At 40.5% G+C, this 22,850-nt stretch overlaps 1 protein-coding gene across 1 annotated transcript; it reads right to left on the reverse strand.

The window, feature by feature from the left end:
* Positions 1–1,346: 1,346 nt before the first annotated feature.
* On the reverse strand, positions 1,347–20,696 carry LOC139478218 (zinc metalloproteinase nas-36-like). Its single transcript, XM_071260610.1, has 16 exons — positions 20,466–20,696; positions 19,754–19,864; positions 18,787–19,006; positions 15,977–16,097; positions 15,378–15,444; positions 13,371–13,574; positions 11,302–11,425; positions 9,970–10,104; positions 9,161–9,273; positions 8,413–8,531; positions 7,816–7,934; positions 6,451–6,571; positions 5,857–5,933; positions 4,248–4,347; positions 3,784–3,903; positions 1,347–1,416 (listed from the first exon to the last, which is right to left on the reverse strand). Exons 1-16 carry the CDS (start codon positions 20,694–20,696, stop codon positions 1,347–1,349), a joined length of 2,052 nt encoding a protein of 683 aa, XP_071116711.1.
* Between the last annotated feature and the right edge of the window lie 2,154 nt (positions 20,697–22,850).

The raw sequence follows: 22,850 nt of genomic DNA on the forward strand, positions 1-22,850 counted from the left end.
AAAGTCGACTAACGGGATCGGATGGCCAGGCTCGCTGACTTGGTTGATGCATGTCATCTATCCCAATTGCGTGGATCGATGCTCATGATATTAATCTGTACTATCCGTAGAGGTGGCTCATATACTTATCTAAATAGAGAATTGCATCAAACTTAATATTTGTCACTGACGCACCCAATTTGGAAAAGTCATTTTCTTGTCTACCATAAATATTTATGAAAGCTTCAGTAAAGCTTTGAATCTGGTAGCCCTAGTCAAACAACTTTTGAGAGTGGTATGACGATCTATTAAATCATTGTTGAAAGAGCATGCTCGATTGTACCTAAAAATAGTGAAATGACATATAAAGAGAAAGATGATTCTTGGCCATGGAATTGAAGCCATCCTTCTTTCCACGAGGATAGGTTTTGTCACTCTGAATCGTTGTACATAGATCTAAATATGAATTTTTTTCAACTTCGAAGAAGAAATACATTTTGAATCTAGTTCAGTCAGTTGCCTTATTTTTAATTTTGTTTTCTTGAAGTCACATATTTGCACATTACCATCATGCAGACGGTGATCAGATACGCATGTTATTTGTTTTTGTTTAACGCCGCACTCAGCAATATTCCAGCAATATGACGACGGTGTTTGAGATTGAGGACGATCCACTGTTTATGAGCATGATCCAATTCTGAAATGACTTCGTGGATTTTCTTTATTTTATCTTAGGCTCCGTATGATCGTGTGTCATCGAGCATAATCATCTCTATGCATGTGCAGTCCACGCTAACCCTAACCCTGATCAACACCCTGTTGGATTTCTTTGTTAGAACTGATCCAAAACTGGTCGTAAGAAGACCAAATGAGGTTACTATATACTGTATATATACATTGGTTTGATACCTCCAACACTTGGTATTATCACTGATTTTCAGTGATCAATTCTTGTCACTTTCACCGCTAATTTGCCTTTTACGCCAAAAGAAATTATCTGTTTTGGCGAATAATCGCATGGTTATTCTCAGGCGTTGATGTGTTATATTTACTTTAAGTTCATAATGTTAAACTATAGATATTATGACTGATAGAATTCAGAATATGGCTGACCAAAATATGATGTTTACGTTTGTGTGCAAAAACTGAAAAACGAGACCGCTTCTGTGTAATAAATACGTAGTGCTGAAAGAAAAAACATATTCACATGTCTTACTGCAAAGTTATGGTGATGGCATCTGGTGTTCGCAAAACTCATGAGCACGTCACGAATAATTGTAAAGATCACTCCACTTCCAATAATAAATAACAAAGTGTTGAATACATTTTACTTCATAATCATTTATTGTGAGACAATAATGGTATCTTTAGTTGCAGAAGCCATTCTGCTCGACTCGTCCAGCGCAGCATCTGTTGAGTCTGTAGCACGTGAAGTACCTGCACGAGAAAACACTATAGTCAGTTTACAATTCTAGAGTCAATTGAGCCACAGCATATTAGAGAGAAGCATCATAACAAAATATTTTATAAATTATAAATGTAGAACTTGTGGCTGAAATACTGACCAATAATTTTAACTCACGCATTACAAGCTACGATGACGCATCACTCCATCTCTATACTATGACATATCACTAAAGCAACTTACTGTGAAGCATCGCTTCAACTTACGATAATGGATCAATACATCGAAATACAAAGAAAGATCACTTCGGTTTGATGACGGTGCAAGTATCTTCATCTAAACGTTGCTAAATGTTTGTTTGTTTGTTTTTGTTTAACGCCGCACTCAGCAATATTCCAGCTATTGGCGGTCTGTAAATAATCAAGTCTGAACCAGACAATCCAGTGATTGACATCATGAGGATCGATCCACACAATTGGAATACGATGACATGCATCAATCAAGTAAGCGAGCCTGACCACCCGATCCTGTTAGTCGCCTCTTACGACAAGCATGGGTTGCTGAAGACCTATTCTTCCCCGGATCTTCGCGGGTCTTGCTAAATGTAATAAACCAGAAGTTGTCATCCATACAGTTGTATGACTTCTTATAAAACAAGTTACGCTGAAGCATTAGTCCAACTGTTAATGTCGAAGCGTCACTAAAACATGGTACCTTGGGACAACAACTTATATACAACTATATAACTACGGTTATAACGAACTCAAGGGGACCACCAATTTTAGTTCGTTATAACCGTTGTTCGTTATTAGCATATATACATCATATACACAGCAAATGTCAGCGAAAAACAGTTCGTTATATCCGCAAGTTCGTTATAAGCGTGTTCGTTATAAACGTAGTTTACTGTATGGTGTAGTTACGGGGTAGAATGACTGCAGGTTACAGTGAAGCATCAATGCAACAAGTTACGGTGTTGAATCACTAAGTTTCGTTGAGACAACACTACAACACGTTTCGGTGCATATTAAACATGTTTTGGAAAAAAGCAACACAACAACTGATATATAATCATCAAAACACCAATTAACACTGATGCAAAATGCGAGACTCTACAGTGAAGCAAAATACAAGAAGTCATGATCAAGCTCCAAAAATTAATTATAATAAGCCATCGATACAACACGTTACAGCATAGAAGCAATACAACAGTTTACAGTGAAACTACAATACATAAACATACGTTTACGTTTCATCACTTGCTGAAAAATACTCTAAATTGTACGATCTCAGTCGTATTTCATCATATATGGCCATAAATGACAATGTCCTTCAACATAGCTCAATAATAGACAACAAATTCAGGATTTCCTGTTAGACCATCAATATGTTTGTGTGTTTCTATTCTCCAAACGCAACCAGAAAGACAGCGGGCGTTTGGGAAAAATAAAACAAAAGTGTATAACATATTGTATGATATTTTATAGTTTAGAACACTGTAAAGTGAAACATGTCACCATAATGTGTCAAGCTCTAAGAGTGTGGGTTCAAAGCCTGCATGCGATTTTGCCAAAAATGTACAAGAATTTGTACTTTACTATAAAGATATTGTAATCCGAAATAAAACAGTATGTTACATTCTGAAGTATTATTCATACTCTGTACGTGAAACTAAACTACCTACATGGCCTATACATGGAATGTGGAAGTCTTCTTGTTAAGGAAGCATTTGAACACATTTTCGGCATTTCAACCATGAATACCAATTCGCAACTAGGCAACCTCAAGGCATCGCCTGCCGTAAATTGTCAAGCTCCTCATGGCAATAGCTCGTTCGCGAAGCTCTCCACACGATGGCAGATCATCAGTGCATGAAATTGAACTCCCAACCAACTAACCCTCTTGTTTACAAAAAGTGATGACTGGCGTGACGCCGAATACTCTCTCCCTGCTAAATATGTTGCTGTGTTTGTCAATTTGATGTTCTATTTCATTTAAGTATCCTGTAATTTAGAAGCTTGGGGGAAGTCTCTGAGAGTCTGTAATCTTGCACCAATCTGATCAAAAACGTAAATTTCCCTGGGTCAGTCTCAAACCGTAAGAGAATTGATATAAGAAAACGATATTACAGTAAATTACGTTTATAACGAACACGCTTATAACGAACTGACGGATATAACGAACTTTTTGCTGTAGTTATGTTGTATATATGCATATAACGAACTACGGCTACAACGAACTAAAATTAGGTGTCCCTTTGAGTTCGTTATAACCGTAGTTTACTGTATTTCACGTTTGAATAAAATTCAGGGCCGGTGAGAGATGAGGGAACACAGAAGGGAATATGGGAAGCCTTAGGATGAGTTCATGGTTTACTCGAAATGCGGTGTGTATCTCACCTGTCACACTGCCTTCTGACGAACCACCACCCGCAATTGAAGCTGGCGGAGCAGACCCTTGTCACGGTCGTCCCCGAGCAGATCTGAGTGTTGCATCTCTCCATCTCGGTTAACGACTCGCTGTAATACAGATAGAACGATAGCAGGTGACTCATATAACTAAAATACATCTACACATATCTGAATATGCCTGTTAATATGCACGGCGTGGCACACAAAAATGCTCACAACAGCGTCCAATTCACTGACACAGTGCTGTTGGGCACATACTCACAACTGACCAGACTATTTGCATATAGACTATTTGAAACGGTAGAAAATTATAATTAAATCTTTTCTAATAACATATTTTGATATTTTGTTTTCATCGCCCTTCGTTAGATATTTAATTTATTAATCGATTTACAGTTGTGCCCAACATTAGTTTCTTTTGTAAATATACGGTAAGTATGATTCTCCTGTACCTGCAAGGGGGACGAATACAGGTCCTTGTCCTGGTCCTCGTGCCACACCCACCACAAGTAGTGCTGCAGGCGGACCAAGCCGCCCAGTTGGACAAGGTACCTTAAAAGGATAGAACATTAACATTAATACCCCGATAGTTGGCCTTCGGAATCGGCGTCACCTAACCGTGGATATTCGAGGTACGAATATAGGTCCAAGAGTCCTAAGAAATTAAATGGATCGGGTTGTCAGATTCGGTGACTTGGTTGTTTTGCACGTCATCGTTTCCCAATTATGTGGCTCAGTTTCTATGATGCCAATCACTGCATTGTCTGGTCCAGACTCATGATCTATAGACCGCCACAGCTTAAATATGCACCGTTAAACAACAAAACAAACTAGTCCGGACGACTGCTGTTTCAAAGTTGATTTAGTAAACTTTATGTTACTACCAACACGTGATTTGTAACTCCACCCTATGCTATGCCATGGAACTTGGCTATCGCTGAAGGATCAATATATTTGCAGAGTTCTAAAATGTTATGGTGAATGGTACTTTTCACACTTCACCGAAAATTGTTGCGAAAATCGCACAAAATAATAACCCTTTCCATGCCTGAAGACATCAGCTGTTTCAGTGATGTACCCGTATCTAAGGAGCCAGTGAACTGGCGCGTTTCGGCGTTCAAATCAATATACTAATTCTCTGTAGGACTGAAAAATCAAGGCAAGTGACATTCCAATATAGGAACACGTGCACTTTAGCGATTTTCACAGCTGATTGGTCACTTTAAGAAAACTGACATTAGAGTTCACATTCGTGTATTGCTGAGAACATTCCGATAGCACTGCATGCATTGTAAATATCGTCACATGTTCTATCATAAAAACGGTTTTCTTCATTATTTTATTACAATGGCGCTGGGTAAGTATAAAATAACCTACCAAAACAATCGGCATAACAAATCACGTGTCCATGAATGAACTGAGGATCTTAAAAACGACTCAGGACTTAACGCAGATCATTTCAGGCGAAGATAGTCTTCTAGGACGAATTTCCATATCATCAACTAAATATACATATACAACGTCAATCCCATTAAAATCAGATCCTAGTTCTCGTTATCGCTGAACAAAGATCTGAGGACATCCCATTACGGGTCACGTCAGCACAACCTTTCATCAAATCAATCAGAGCGTCGCTTACCAGATCGTGAAAGTGACATTCGGAATGTGTTTTCTGATCATGCAACCACGAAATATTTAACACGGTTATTCCGAATGACAGTTACGGGTTTTATGATTATATCCATACAGTCCAGGCCATCTATAAGCCATTCCAGAACGTTCTTCTTATCAGTTTTAACATTTTTAATCGAGAATACGTCAAAATATGTTTCGAAAGTCGTCGCCAGTTTGAAACCAGTGTCGTAAAGCTCGAGAAAGCTACCCTCAGATTGGCTTATGTCAATTTCTTGTCAAGTCATTTCATTGGTCTGTCAAAATTAACGAAAGGTCGTTCTGACGTGACCCGTAATTGGACGTCCTCAGATCTTTGTTTAGCGGTAGCGAGAACTAAGATCTGATTTTAATGAGATTTTAAACAACGTTTGCAAGAAGGTAACTGACGGTAACACGTGTTGTTGACGAGTCTGTAGCCCTCGCAGCAGGTCTGTGCTACCCGGTAGCATGTATTCTGTCGACGACTGTGGAACAAATATTGTAGATCATCAGTCACATTGCATAACAATCATTAATGAGTTTTAGTTTGGGTTTTGGCTTTTTGCTTAACGCCGCACTCAGCAATATTCCTATTCAACCCCGGATCTTCACAGGTCATTAATGAGTGAGAGAGTGACAAAGAAGCCCTCGTTTAATCATACCAATGAGTACTTGGCTAGCCAAAGCAAGACAATTGTCTGATCAAATCCGGGACTCCAACACACAGTCGATCCTTGGTCGAACAAAGGACGACAAACAACATCTTCAAGCTCTTTTGCAGTGCCTTAGACCGCTTGATCCGTTGTTTTGGTCATAACAATACACGATTTATGACGTGCATCGGTTGGATTCACTGTCTCTGAACAACTTTGTGATTTACATGATGATAAAAAATGTAAAACTACATAGTTTCGTCTTTCTTAGTAATCTGAGCATGTAACGGCCCAACAGTGGGGTTTCCAGATTAAAGAGGTTCTATATATACGTCAGATGTCAACTTACGTTGTGCAGCGACTAAAGCCCCAAAAGTTGCAGTTGCCACTGAAGACGTTCGGACACATGACTCTCTGCGTCACCAAACACGGCTGTACTGAGTCGCCACCAGAACATCCACCACAGGGTTCTGTTTGTGGACACCATATATATATTAGCCACATCAGTATGAGATGCTATTTCATCAGTTATTCGTTATTTTTACATCGAATGTGTAATATCAATTAATGCCAAGTTAGTATTGATGTCATGATTATTCATCCATAACACATGTTTGTATTTACTGATATAATTTGGTATAAAATTCGAATCATTGTTAGCGGTATGTATTAGTTGTGGCAAATGCAAGCAAGAAAATCCTTTAGCAAGTGGGACGTGTGTAATACAACACATTACTTACTGTCATACTCATTATGCTGCTTACATTAATGGGACCGCCTGCATGGTCTAGTGGTAGAGCGTTCGCCCGGAGAGCGGAAGGTCCGGGGTTCGAAAAAACCAAAAGACGTTAAAAGATGGTTGTTGTAACCCTGTCTGGCGCTCGGCATTAAGGGGCTAAACTGGTCGGCTCGGAGTCAGTATACTGTGTCTGAGTGGGGTATTCATGTTAAACTGCACGATGGTATCTCAGTGGGCTATAAATATTACATCGGCATCAGTCCGGACTAGTACAAGCAGCCACACACACACACATACACGTGCATGCACGACGCTATATAAGTGCAATAATCTTGGACGCGACGTTAAACCCCATTTCACCTCACCTCCCCCTTGTGAACATTTAACCTTATCAGACCAGATCTGAATTACACCTCTACCGTTTCTATCAGTTTTAACATTACAAACTTTTTCAGGTTCCTAAAAACCCTTGTGTTCTTTGTATAGTTTGTATCTACCTAATACTGACATTTTGATTGCAACGTCAATAAAATAAGTAACATATGTCAAAATGGCTAACAATACGTTATTGGCTAAACTAAACTCCCGGGCATAAGAAAGTATACTGTTTAAAATTGGATTTTACCAACACTTACAAACGTAATCAAAACGTTGCTAGACTGACGTGTTGTGAGATACTCATTGATGTGATGCATGTAATATCGCCTACGATATCCATATCAAATACAAGACCATCGAATGACTTGTTTGTGTCATATTTCGCCACCATCAAACACAGATGTATACTTTGTTTTGCCCGGCAGTGTATGTCTCAGTGTAAGCAGGGGTGGTGCTACTTACTTGCGGGCAATACATTCAACAGTGTTGTGCTGTGTGGACTTATGGACTTAACGCCGTATGGAGGTGTGTTTACTAAAACGCCGTCTTCTAAAAGAAACGGATATGAGAAACGTTCCATTTGTGATGTTCACTAACCCGTTCTGTACTCGAGAGCAAATCCCTGTCGACTCAAACTAGAGTTGGCTCTGAACAGGAGTAGAGCCTCGTTCCCATGGGACCGGAAGTACTGCAGAGGACGCGTGGCGCAGCAATATCTGGTGATGTGAACAGTGTCATATGTATTAAATCCTTTCCAACTCTTTTCCTAAATATGTCTACCATATATATCCGTTAGCTTGATTGGTTCAATACCTAATGTCCTAACAGAGTTCTTCTACATTAATATAGTGAATACCAGTTAATGAAGTGTAATTATTCATCAACTTAACATTGTCTGTATCTCTATTGTTTCATTTGTTGAAGTTTGAGTGAGTGAGTATGGTTTTACGCCGCTTTTAGCAATGTTCCAGCAATATCACGGCGGGGGACACTAGAAATCGGCTTCACACATTGTACCCATGTCGGGAATCGAACCCGGGTCTTCGGCGTGACGAGTGAACGCTTTAACCACTAGGCTACCCGACCGCCCCTTGTTGAAGTTTGATACTGTATAGACGCGTTAACGTTAATATACTCCAGACGAAAACCAAAATCATAGTTAAAATCATGAGAAATCCTTAAAGACATACAAACCTTGGCCCCGTTCTGGCTAGATCAGTAAACCTCACTTCCACAAAGTCCATGCAAGGACTTTGACAAGGGAATTCAAATGGTCCACTGAAGCGCATCGCAATGGTAGTGTTGTTGGGTGCCTAGATGAACCATGATTGTATTGTGTCAAAACATAATTCTTACAGGTTTCTGGTCCATCATCTGATTGCTTGGTTTGTTTACCGGCCGCCGTCTCATTGCAGGGGTATTGCAGTGAGACGTCAGGCAACATACATTTACTTTGTTGAGCCAATTGTGTAAGTGGCGGGTTCTGGCGGTAGGGCAGGACAACTGGTGTCGTTACTACTTTATAGTGATAAATTAATACAATGTTACGCTATTTGCCTGTCCGCTGTGCGGACACACAAGCACCCACGAGCAAGGATGTGTTGCTGACAGACCACGGATAATAATTCTGTAAATCGAATGCCCGCTCCGAAACGATTTTACAATAATTCGTTGACAAGACCAGTTGTGACAAGAAGAGATGAACGGGAGGGCCGAGAAAAGGAAACACAGTACTGCCATATTTTCAGCTAACAAATTTACAAATGAATTTATGGAGAGAAAGCAAATTTGTTGTATGGGTAAGAGCCACATGATTTGTTGGCTACCAAACATGTTTGGCAAGGATGTTAGCACCACCTGCCTTTGTTCATGATATTAAACTGAGTGCATTTGATCAGGATAGACCAAATGGTCATAACCATTTCTGCAGAATTTCTGTTACCGTTAAAAGCCAAGAGCATTCAGAGAATGCTGTATACCCCGTGGTGCTGAAGCCAGGGGATGTCACCACTTGCCACGACGGGTTTGCCACCAGCGATGTCGCACCACAGACAGCTGCAAATAGAGCAATGTGTCAAGATAGAAAAAAAAAACTTCACATAAAATCACCAAACGATCATACGATGAAGATGTTCAGACCTGTCTGGAGTGATTGTTTGTTATGGATTATTACTGGTGCATGTAATTAATTCTCACAACTTTCGTGATGAGACATGGTTGATGCGAACATCACCTACATTACAATCACTTATGTTCAGAAACACTGTGAAAGGAATCAGGCCAGGGAGAGTACCGGACAGAGAAGACCAAACTGGAGGCTTATTCCCAAATACACACTTTTAACACGAAAATGACATTCGTCTGAGGTGTTCATATACTTCAGGACACGCTTAACTCCATTGCCTATGTCATTAATGCATATTACCAGTTATGATAGTTTCATTTTTCTGATCATGTTTGTTTGTTTGTTTGTTATTTAACGTCGCATTCAGCATTATTCCGGCTATATGACGACGGTCTGTAAATAATCGAATCTGGACCAGACAATCCAATAATTAATATCAAGAGCATCCATCCACGCAATTGGGATCGAAGACATGCATCAACCAAGTCAGCAAGCCTGACAACCCGATCCCGTTGGTCGCATCTTGCGACAAGCATAGTCGCCTTTGATGGCAAGCATGGGTTCCTGGAGACCTATACTACCCCGGATCTTCGCGAGTCTTTATTTTATCTTGATCCGGGTTTTACCATTCCTTCCTGGCTCCACCAACGTGCAGTTTCTTCCTGTCAAGCCATCTGTGCATTTGCAATAGGAGCAGTTCTTTGGGTTTCTGTATCCGTCCTTCAAACACATGGGCGTCTCGAGTCCCTGTGGACAACTGCCTGATGTGTCCACAAAACATTAAAATTATTAGTGTGAGTGAGTAAGTTATGTTTAACGCGGCTTTTAACAGTCTTCAAGTTATATCGTTGCGTGTCAGCCCGAAGTGATGCAGGTCTCAGACGTTTACCACTTCGGTGAAACCCACGAGCACTGGCATGGTGCCAACAAACCTAGAAACATAATCGGGGCCAACTGGGATTTAAACCCACAATCATAGGTTTCTGGCGTGCCCAAGGGACGCAACTCTGCACAGAGAATTGCGGCGCCTTAGACGACTGGGCCACCCGTGCACCCTAAGATTATTAGAGGTGGTGAGGCTCAGTGCAGTTTGGAGTACCAACAAGTTTGATTTTTATCGTTCAAGCAGAACTTAAATTGTATCACCAATATCAGTCAAGCAGTTAACGATTATATTACACAGATATTATGTCTCAGGATACTAATTACAACGTCTATACAGCAAAAGGGGCCCCACAAAATGGATCATAATCTCCCTTTTGAATGTGTTGATTATTTGTAATTGCAGTAAGCTCGACACCTTTAACAGTTTACCACTCGACAGGATCAATAAGAGACTGTCTCTTGTGGTTGGTTGGTTTGTTGTTTAACGCCGCAATCAGCAATATTCAAACTATATGATCGCGGTCTGTAAATAATCGAGTCTGGACCAGACAATCCAGTGATTTATATCATAAGCATCGATCCACGCAATTGGGATCGATGACATGGATCAACCAAGTCAGCGACCTGACCACCCGATCCCGTTAGTCGCCTTTTACGACAAGCACAGTCGCCTTTTACGGCAAGCATGGGTTGCTGAAGGCCTATTCATCCCGGAATTTTCACGTGTTTCTTGTGACTTTCCTTACGTCAGTTCACATGAATAGGTTCTTGAGGAAATGCGTGATTAGTTTTAGGCTGCATTTGTAGATAGACATCAATATTATGATACATATAGAAACAAAATGTTTCATAAAATTACAAAAGTAAGTAAAAGAGTGTTTGACGCTGCTTTCAGGTGTCAGTTATTTGATGGCCTGGCAGTGTCTTGTGGGAACAACGCCCACAAGGACGTTGTCGTCGACATCTTCTACTGCACAGGGTGCTGTCGAGGCTGTGACCATAAGAAACAAGCGTCCCCAGAGTTATCATACCGTACAATTTAAAACCTCAGCAGAAATATGCAAATAACACACCTGAACAGTATCTCAAGTTTGCAAGTTTCACATCGTAGAAGGAGAGTGCTTTGCTGAAACCAAAAGTCCTGTCAACGTCAGGTTGCCGCCCGGTGATAGTTTTCTGTCCATTTCTATTGAACATCTGAAATGGAAATGTATGGCATGTGATGCTGTGTTCACCGTACACGCATCAAAACCAAAATGCAAAAAGGATAATTCGCATACTATCCCTTTTCCTGAAGCCTCTTGATTTCCATTGTGAACTTTCGTGTGTATCGTCAATGTTTTGTTTTGCGTCACATCACTATGAAAGACATAGTTTTGTAATTATGTTTAGCACATAACGGTGAATTGAAAGATACCATGACATACCCTATGATGAAAGACTTTATCCACATTGTCTCCTGAGAGAAAAATATTATAATAAAAATGATTTGTGTGTGAATCTTGTAATACTTTGCGTATTGCTTTTATAGGAAAATATTATCATATTCACAAAGTTTATACCCATATCTGTTTGAGTGTATGTATTAGTCAAATATCATTCCGTATATGAGTCTATTTTATGCTGCATAAAACTGTCTGCCTCAATTTTCCAAAGGAAGTTGTATAATTTATAAAACAACCCCAGTGTTATATTATTATGATGATTAAGACAGTAAAGAAGTGACGACAATTTATCCATAGATGGTCCTAAATACAGCTTAAGGAAACAACTATGTTGTAGCATTTACTAGGAATGTCGTGTATGAAGTTACTACAATACAAGCCATGTGGTTTTTCCCGTAATTATATCGGCGACAGCCCATTGGACATTACACTTACAATGCAATATATACAGTTTGATACATACAAATATACATGGTATTTGATGAATCAATATTTTCCCATATCATTGGTAGCATTATTTTTGGATCACAAGCACTTATTAACGAGAAATTGTGTCAGTCCTTTTCTTTTCCAATATTACAGATTGGACACATTCGTAATGCCAAATCAACGTGTAACCATTACAACCACCCCCCTCCACCCCTCCCCTCCTTGTGAACAGACCGCCTCCGTGGTCTAGTGGTAGAGCGTCCGCCCGGAGAGCGGAAGGTCCGGGTTCGATCCCCGACCGCGTCATACCAAAAGACGTTAAAAGATGTTACTTGTTGTTACTCTGGTGCTCGGCATTAAGGGGCTACAACTGGGACTGGTCGGCTCGGAGTCAGTATACTGTGTCTGAGTGGGGTATTCATGTTAAACTGCGGCATGGTATCTCAGTGAGCTAGCACTATAAATCGGCTTCAGTCCGGACGAGTACAAGCAGCCACACACACGTACATGCAGGTCGCTAGATAAGTGCAATAATCTTGGACGCGACGTTAAACCCCATTTCACCTCACCTCCCCCTTGTGAACATTTAACCTTATCAGACCAGATCTGAATTACACCTCTACCGTTTCTATCAGTTTTAACATTACAAACTTTTTCAGGTTCCTAAAAACCCTTGTGTTCTTTGTATAGTTTGTATCTTGGGCGGTTCTCGTCAAAGCCTGGAAGAACTACCGAGCTACATTCCTGAATGCTCCTCGGGTGGCAGCTTTCAGATAACAGTTTGTTAAACCACAGCAAAGCCCACAGCCCATGGCCATATGAAATAAACATCAAAGAAGGACAAATCCTTTATATACAGATAGGTATTTTTGAAGAAAACAAATATCTTGACATACGTGGGTTACTCTGGACACAAAGCGATTGGTCGTTGGTTGGTCTGTTGTTTAACGCCGCACCCAGCAATATTACAGCTATATGACGGCGGTCTGTAAAGTAATCGAGTCTGGACCAGACGATCCAGTGATTGACATCATGAGCATCGATCCACGCAATTGGGATCGATGACATGTATCAACCAAGACAGCGAGCCTGACCACCCGATCCCGTTAGTCGCCATTTACAACAACCATAGTCGGCTTTTACGGCAAGCATGGGTTGCTGAAGACCTATTCTACCCCGGAATTTTCACGGGTCGGACATAAAGCGAAGCTTTCAGATACTGTTTGATACAGCTATGGATATACAGCTATTTTTTCAATGAAACTCACGAACGCATCGTAGTGCAGTAGAGAGGAGTAGTCATAAGGTACGCCCAGTGTAATGATGCGCCTCCAGGTGCTCCTGAGGAACTTGTGAAGCTGGCCAGGACGCACGTTGTTCCAGTTGATGCTCACGTAGATATCTCTGTCTGGTCTCCGATGTTCCGGCACGAATCCGAGAGCATGGCCAATCTCTCTGGCTACAAGTGCTTTCTTAAACACACACATTCAGTGTACTGATAAATGAATTGTACAGAATTGAATGAAGAATTGGATCCATCTATAATATACTTCAGTGTGAAAGGCTGAGTTTTCTGAAGTTGAGAACTGTGATGTTTTCATTGCAGTAAACATTACACTTGGTATTTCACTGCAGTAAACATAACACTTGATATTTCACTGCAGTGAACATAACACTTGGTATTTCACTGCAGTGAACATAACACTTGGTATTTCACTGCAGTAAACATTACACTTGGTATTTCACTGCAGTGAACATAACACTTGATATTTCACTGCAGTGAACATAACACTTGGTATTTCACTGCAGTGAACATAACACTTGGTATTTCACTGCAGTGAACATAACACTTGATATTTCACTGCAGTGAACATAACACTTGGTATTTCACTGCAGTGAACATAACACTTGGTATTTCACTGCAGTGAACATAACACTTGGTATTTCACTGCAGTGAACATAACACTTGATATTTCATTGCAGTGAACATAACACTTGGTATTTCACTGCAGTGACCATAACACTTGGTATTTCACTGCAGTGAACATAACACGTGATTTTTCACTGCAGTGACCATAACTCTTTGACGGAACTATTGTCATACAAGAGTTAACTCCCCTTAAATTGTCTCCCTTTATCGTAAGTGTCTGACCAATACACAAACTGTTGACGTCTTTTTTACTTTAGGTCCACATTGACAAGGCAAAATAATGACAGGTGGTCATTTATTGAGTTAATATCACTTCTTGCCGTTTGTTATTCTCTCGAAAATGTTTCGTTATAAACTGTTAATTTCTCATTGAACACGTCAATCGCAAAGCGCCATTTCTGTTACCTGACCAGCATGTATTCTTTCGCTTCCAACAGCGGTCTACTAGTTTTGAAAAATATTTTTTGTTAAAGATGATTTTGTATATAATCATATCGAAATGTATGACAAAGAATTTTCGTGACCCTAAATATATTTTTATTACATTTTCGAAACTACTTTTTTAGTCGCAAATAGAAGGGGTGGTGAACCGTCCCTGCGTGTTAAGTAGGGAGAATTTACGTTTCAAGGTTTTACATTGCACAAAAAGTTTATAATAAATAGGATATTTCATTCATCCTCTATGTATTCCTTACATCAATCAAATGTGTTGTTGTTGAAATCTGTCTACAGTGGGTAATCTGACTGTGCCTTATCAAGCACCCAAGGTGTTGATCAAACTCCGTGCCACGGTTTTTGTGTTTTGCTTAATTCAGCTACAGACCGCCTTGACAACACTGAACGATTTAACAACATCAATTATTATCATGTCTATAAACGTCTCGGTGCTCAGAATTTCAGTTACATCACGACGTGTCAGCTTAATGTTGGAGGCCGGCCCAAAATGATGCAGGTCTCACACTTACATACAGACATTCACAACCTTTGGGGAAAGCATAGCGAACCTGGGATTTGAAAAGATCGAAGACTTGTTGTACATCTAAGGTGGGCAAATTAGCACGGCGGACTGTGGAGCACAAGACGACATTGCCAGTAGTACCCTATACTATGGATTGGTGAAAGCGCCTAACATAACATCAACATCTGAACAACGGTTAGTATAGACCACAGCCTGATATTCGTTTTGGGTTTATATTGTTTGAACGAAATAGTGTATTTACTGGAACCAATTTAGGATTTCTTCCAAAAGCAAACCTTCCACCGTCAACACCACCAACCATCCCACCCCGTGTCTTCACAAAATGGACGGAACTTAAACATGAAATGTACGTTCTCTTGAACCAACCTGATTGCACCCATCACCGATGGATACAGTCTGAGGATAGGGCTTCATACCCAGGTAGGACCAACACCTGGTGGCGAAAAACGAAGGAGATTTTTAAATAACAGCAACAACAAAATTGTCCTAATCATAAACATTCTCTATTAAAAGCAGTCCTTTGAGTCCTTTGTACGATTCCGACTATATCATAAGTCTATGAATCAAAATCAAATAGTGATGATACCAGGTGTTCGTGAAAAGGTGAGCGTATCCTGCTCCACCATGTACAGGATGAATAGTGAGTGAGTGAGTGAGTTGTGTTTAACGCCGCTTTTAACAGTATTCAAGTTATATCACGGCGTGTCAGCTTAATGTGGGAGAAAAGCCCGAAGTGAAGCAGGTATCAGACGTTTACCCTTCGGTGAAACCTACGAGCATGGGTATGGTTCTGATAAACCTAGAAACATAATCGGTGCGAACCGGGATTCGAACCCACAATCATCGGTTTCTGGCGTGCCAAAGGGAGGCAACTCTGCACTCACTTTTCATGAATCGCGGCGCCTTAGACGACTGGGCCACCCGTGCCCCCTTCATTTGTAAGAGTTACCCTACAAGGCACTTACCCAACAAGTCGTCTGAACACGATCTTCGATCCCGCGGCAGCCCCAACGTCTTGAAAGTCCAGGCACGTCTCTTCCTCCCAGTAGGCGATGCCGTCCAATATGGCCTGTCTACTGGCCGGGACTGAAGTTGAAACACCGTTATTAGGCAAATTAGATACAAGTCAATGACTTCTGTATGTGTGACCCAATGGGTATTCCCGGTTAGAAGAGGGGATGTCATACGAGGGGATGTGACTTGGTATATTGGGTGATTGTATACCTCAGCCAAGTGGTTTGTTGGTTGTTGGTTTGTTGTTTTACGCCGCACTATTCCAGCTATATGACGGCGATCTGTAAATAATCGTGTCTGGACCAGACAATCCAGTGATTGACATCATGAGCATCGATCCACGCAATTGGGATCGATGACATGCATCAACCAAGTCAGCGAGCCTGACCACCCGATCCCGTTAGTCCCGTTTACGACAACCATAGTCACCATTTACGGCAAGCATGGGTTGCTGAAGACCTGTTCTACCCCGGATCTTCACGGGTCCTAAGCCAAGTGGGACGTTCCTGATTTTCAGCGATCCATTCATTTTAAATTTACATCACTGTTCTGACTTTCACGCCCAATGGAATCTGTTTCCGCAGATAATTGTTACCAATTAGTGTCTGACCTATTCTATCAAATAACAATCACTGGTTTGTCTGGTTCAGACTCGATTACTTACAGGTTGTCGTTCATAAAGTGTTATAGCTGCGTACGGCAGCCAGAGTCTCGCTTCTTGTAAAAATAAGGTTTTACTTTACAGCCTCAGATATAAAACTTTGGACCCTAAATACATGTTAAGTACATCCATAGGGTTAGGAAAGCCCCTGTTGGATTCAATAAAGTTCTTGCAAACAATCTTGGAGTCATTGTACGTAGCACAAAAGTATATTTGGGGGAATTTAGATAGGGTCCAATGTCGTCCCAATGTTTCTCGAGTGTTTCAGTTACATACGGCATGCATACATTCTAGCTTATTAACTAGATACACTTATAGAAATTGTGGCGACAATTTGGACAAGGTTTCTCTTGAGAAATATCATTTTTTTAAAATCTTTTGGCATGATATCTGGAGCGGTTACATATCAGAATTATAACAACACAAATATACATTGAACCGTTCCGAACATTTCTGCATATGGATCCAGCTCAGCAGCGCTCCCTGGTAGTAGAAAAGCCAAGATGGCCGTCAACATGGCTGAAATCTCTACTGATGTCAATCAGTACTATCAGGAGTAACGCTGCATATCATAGCATGTGTTAGAATACTAAATACCCGATTAATTCTATTTATTGATGTTTCTTTCTTATTAAATCCGTTTATTAGTACTTCCACCTTATCATAATTTTCCAGAAACCCGATTGACCGTGATAGGTGACTCAATCAAGTTTTATTGCTAATGAACGAAAAAATAATGCTAACATTTTTTCCAAATCTTCATTAACGTAAATACAAATGTTTTTCAAGAATGTTCATTTGTCAAAGGAAGCCCTATCTTGACAATTATAACCGACATGTTGAGATACACGTATATTTATAATGAGAAACACGTATATTTATAATGAGATACATGTATATTTAGAATAGGTAGAATAGGTCTTCAGCAACACATGCTTGCCGTAAAAGGCGACTATGCCTGTCGTAAAAGGCTACTAATGGGATCGTATTGTCAGGCTCGCTGACTTGGTTGATGTATGTCATCGGCCCCATTTGCGTGGATTGATGTTCATGATGTCAATCACTGGATTGTCTGGTCCAGACTCGTTTATTTACAGACCGCCGTCATATAGCTGGAATATTGCTGAGTGCGGCGTTAAACAACAAACAAACCAAGCTTCAAACGTGACCATCCCATCTATTTTAGACGACTCTGTGGGCAAGCATATTTGACTGGTAACCAGTTCTATTACGGAATCCAAACAGTGATGGTGTTCGGAGGACTCAAGAAAAGTATCAGTTTGCCCGAGCGTGTGTCCTTCTAAACAAGTACTTAATAAGGCTACAGAGGATTGTATACATCTATGTGTTTATTTATTGTTTAACGCCACACTCAGCAATATTCCAGGGTTATGACGGCGGCTTGTAAACGAGTCCTTGCCAATGATCAATGTTATGAGCAATGATCTACGCAATCGGGATCTGTTGATAGGCTATCAAAACGTCACCGAGTCTGAGCACCGATCATTTAATCGCCTCTGAAAACCAGCATAGACTGCTGTTAAACCAACAATCTCATTAAATTCAGACCTTAGTTATCGCTACCACTAAACAAAGATCTGAGGACATCCCATTACGGGTCACGTCAGACCGACCTTGAGCGTACTTTGACCGACCAATGAAATGTCTGACAAGAAGTTCACATTAGCCAATCAGAAGGCAGCTCACTCGTGCTTTACGGCATTAATTTCAAATTGGCGACTACGCGACAACATATTTTGACAAATTCTCGATAAAAAATCTGTAAGCTGAACAAAGAACATTCTGGAATGGCTAATAGATGGCCTAGATTGTATTGATTCAGTCGTCAAGCCCGTAACTATCGTTCGGAATACCCCGTGTTAAAGTTTGCGAGGTTGCAAGATTAGAAATCACATTCCGACTGTTACTTTCATGATCTGGTAAGCGACGCTCTGATTGGTCGGATGAAAAGTCGTTCTGACGTGACCTCTAATGGGATGTCCTCAGATCTTTGTTTAGCGGTAGCGAGAACTAATATCTGATTTCAATGAGATTGTTAAACCCACGGAGATGAAATAATTTCAGCAAAAAGATACCTACATGAGTCGAAGTCGGATGTAATCTGGTAAGGAATGACGGTGCCAGGCCATTTTGAATCTACCAGAGCCTTCCGTTTCCTTCTTGCCGAACTGGACGAATTTCTCAGAAGGTCAAGGATTGTGGGATCGTCATTCAGATCTTGGATGATAGCATCAACGTCGGAACGATCAAGGGGAATATCGTCCGCAGGGTCGAATATACTTTCAATTGCGATGCTGGTCTGAAATTGTCAAGAGAGGATATTTGGAAGCAGAGGGTCATAGGGTAAAACTCTCTGTGTGTGTGTGTGTGTGTGTTGTGTGAAGGGTGTGACTGTGTGACTACATGTATTTGTGTAGGGGTTTTGTGTGTGTAGGTGATGAGGTGGTGCTTGTGAAGTGTTAGTGTGGTTGGTGTGTGGGGTGTTTGTGTGTACTAAGTCAGATGATCAGGGTTATTAAAAGTGAGTGAGTGAGGCTTTTCGCTGTAAGTTACATTGCGAACGGGAAGACAATAAATAGGATTGACATATTGTACCATGTGGCACATCGAACCCGACATGACGAGAGAACGCTTTCACCACTTGGCTATCGTCCCTAAACGATGCATATGTTTCTTGTGTATTGAAGCAATAATGAAATTAGAAAATGTTGCAACAAGCAACGCCTGACTGCTGCTGTATGTGGATTGGAACAAAATGTGTGTGACGAAAAGGGTGCGAAAGTATTCAAAATCAAAATACATTTAATTTGCATAACAGTTGTTGATATCTTGCTGTTTCTTGAGGAATAATGTATGAGTAAGTTAGTGAATATGCTACTTCACTTTAAAAGATAGACTAGCAATAATGGGGGCGTTTACTGATGAAACATGACATATATTGGACGTCTTCTTTGAGAGAGTGAGTTAACATTTTACATCGTATCGGCAATATTTCGGACTTATATGACTACACCTTTGAGAACAGAAGCATCACATGTTAACTTACGGGAGGAAGGTTGAGGGCGCTCGCAATCATTCCTTCGATGTCTGCCAATTTGCCTGCTATGTATAGCAGGTCCACAATCAATCTTCCCCGGAGTATGCTGTCGAGTATTAACTGCAAAGTTCGGAAAAGAAAAAAAAGATAATTGCATGTAAGATGTACTCCTGAAAAGATAGGGGAGAAAGAGAGAAGGGAAAAAGAGAAGGGAAGGGAGAGAGAAAAGTGAGATTGGAGAGAGACGCCAGATGCTGATGACATTAGTTGTCGAAAGTTAAGTTTAACCATTTCTTATGATAAACGCAATTATCTTGAGAGCGATATTGCGAAGATATTTACGATATTCGCAATTGAGGTATCTATCGTTACCGTGATGATAATTATTTAGGTATCTTAAATAATAGCCCAACCATGTACATAGGAACAGAGGCTTACAAACATTATTTGTCGTCTCGATTATTATTTGAGACTCTTGATAACAAAATATTTTTTGATTTGCTCCATGTCGCGTTTACGACTAAGCGTTTTGCCATAAAAGGCGATTAACGGGGTCAAGTGGTCAGGCTCGCTGACTTGATCGATGCTCATGATGTCAATCACAGGATTGTCTGGTCCAGACTCAATTATTCACAGACCGCCATCATATAGCTGGGGTATTGCTGAGTGTGGCGTTAAACAACAAACAAACAAACAAACAAGCAAAACTAAGCATACGTACAGCATCGTTAAACGTGAGTGTGAAGCCGGTCAGGTTGAGAGGCAGTCCCCCAAGTGTCAGCTGAATATTGGTCAGGTTCATCAATGAGCCCATGTTGATGGTCTGGCCGACCATGCGGCGCGTTTCGTTACTCATGGTGGCGTTACCCATGGTGGCGTTACCATTCTCCGCCGTCACGGTAGTTACACCGGCCAGCAAGACCACAAGCATCCACATGCTACAGAGTACCATTGTTCACTCGATACCACGTCCCCCTGCTGTCGATTTGAGAATCATACGCAATATATATATATAAGTGTAGGGGATGGGCGGATAACAAATTCCTGACCACTCAAATCACCGAATGGACGCCCTGTTTATCTTAGAGTTGTATACAATCGCTGATGCATAACGAATCATATCCGGGAAAATACATTAATTTTGCACATAAATGGTCATCCAGTAGTTTTATGTTAAGAATCTTAGCAAAAACTGATGTACACGTGCTGTTAAAATCATTTTAGTAAATTACGGAATATTTGCCCCGTATTTTAATAACTGTTGTAAAATTTGTTTATTTCAATCCGTAACCACGGTAATTGTAATGGTATAAAAGGTGTACTGATAGATCTGCTATAAAATTTGATGTCGAAAACATTTGTTAAGTGGCATGCCCATTTATTATTTACGTTCAAAGATACAGGACATAGTCATACACAACAAAACTTATCATCCATATAGCCCCGGGTATAACAGATGCTGCAAAACATCATCATGAAATATTGTATGTGGCAAATTTAAAACACCAGGTGTGAAGAGACAAGTTGAACACAATAGTGGCGATTACAATCCGGTGATCATGGGCACAGGCGGGACATCGCGCATACAATTCATCTTCTTTAACATGACATTTCTTTCTGTTTAGACACGATGAATTTAATGAAAGGTCCGTGATACTTAAATTAAACGTTGATATTGGATTTTTAAAGGGGTGTGTTTGAACTTGATGAAATACTATAAAGATCAAACATGTTGTTATTGTTCATGCTTTCAGAATGAGATAAACATGGGAGTACCCCGATCCCCTGTGCTCACAAACACACACACGTGATGGTTTATGAGACACAAGAAAAACGCAGAAATTATATTTTCTCTCTTATGTCGCAAACAAAAAGCTGTGATGACCTTGGAGTTACGTAAGAATTGACCGACATCCTTGAATTACAAGGAAAATATATTTATAGCAATTACAAGAACACCCACATGGGCGTGGAGAGTGTATGTTAACTGATCGACTTACTTAAACTGCAAGGACACGAGATCATGTCAACTCTGCGATTACAAGAACGACGTGGCTGCCAAGTGTTAGAAAAATAAACATGTCTTTTAGTTAGTTTGTTTGTTGTTTAACGCCGCACTACTGAGCAATATTCCAGCTATATGACGGTGGTCTGTAAAATAATCGAGTCTGGACCAGACAATCCATTGATGCATGTCATCGATCCCAATCCATTGATGCATGTCATCGATCCCAATTGCTTGGATCGATGCTCATGATGTCAATCACTGGATTGTCTGGTCTAGACACGATTATTTACAGACCGCCGTCATTAAGCTGGAATATTGCTGAGTGCGGCGTTAAACAACAAACAAACAAACAAACAAACAGCGAGCCTGACCACCCGATCCCGTTAGTCTTTTGTACATGACATAGTACTGTAACGTTCTTGAAAACGTCGATTCTAGAAACAACGATGACCGAAATATACATTAGATTAGTTCTAACATTATTAATTCCGAAAGCAATATTTATAAATGATCCGAACGTAATAGTTTAGTTTACATTTTGTGCGCGAGTTCGTGAGTGCGGGTTTATTGGTAAATGTGCATGCTTAATTAATGCTTGGTTTGTTTGTTTGTTTGTCTAATGCCGCACTCAGCAATATTCGAGCTATATGACGGCGGTCTGTAAAGTAATCGAGTCTGTACCAGACAATCTAGTGATTGACATCATGAAAATATATCCACGCAATTGGGATACGATGAGATGTATCAACCAAGTCAGCGAATCTGACTACCCGATCCAGTGACTGACATCATGAACATCTATCCACGCAATTGGGATACGATGAGATGTATCAACCAAGTCAACGAGTCTGACTACCCGATCCAGTGATTCACATCATTAACATCTATCCACGCAATTGGAATACGATGACATGCCTCAACCAAGTCAGCGAGCCTGACCACTCGATCCCGTTAGTCGCCTCTTATGACAAGCATAGTCGCCTTTTGCGGCAAGCATAAAGACCTATTTTACCCCGGATCTTCACGGGTCTTACTGAATGCAATGCCGAGTTAATGTTACTGATACATACTGGTAAGACGACAAGATATTTGAAAGAT

This window comes from Haliotis cracherodii, unplaced genomic scaffold, assembly GCF_022045235.1.
Source record: "Haliotis cracherodii isolate W230 unplaced genomic scaffold, xgHalCrac1.p SCAF_4, whole genome shotgun sequence".
NCBI classification, from domain to species: Eukaryota; Metazoa; Mollusca; class Gastropoda; order Lepetellida; family Haliotidae; genus Haliotis; species Haliotis cracherodii.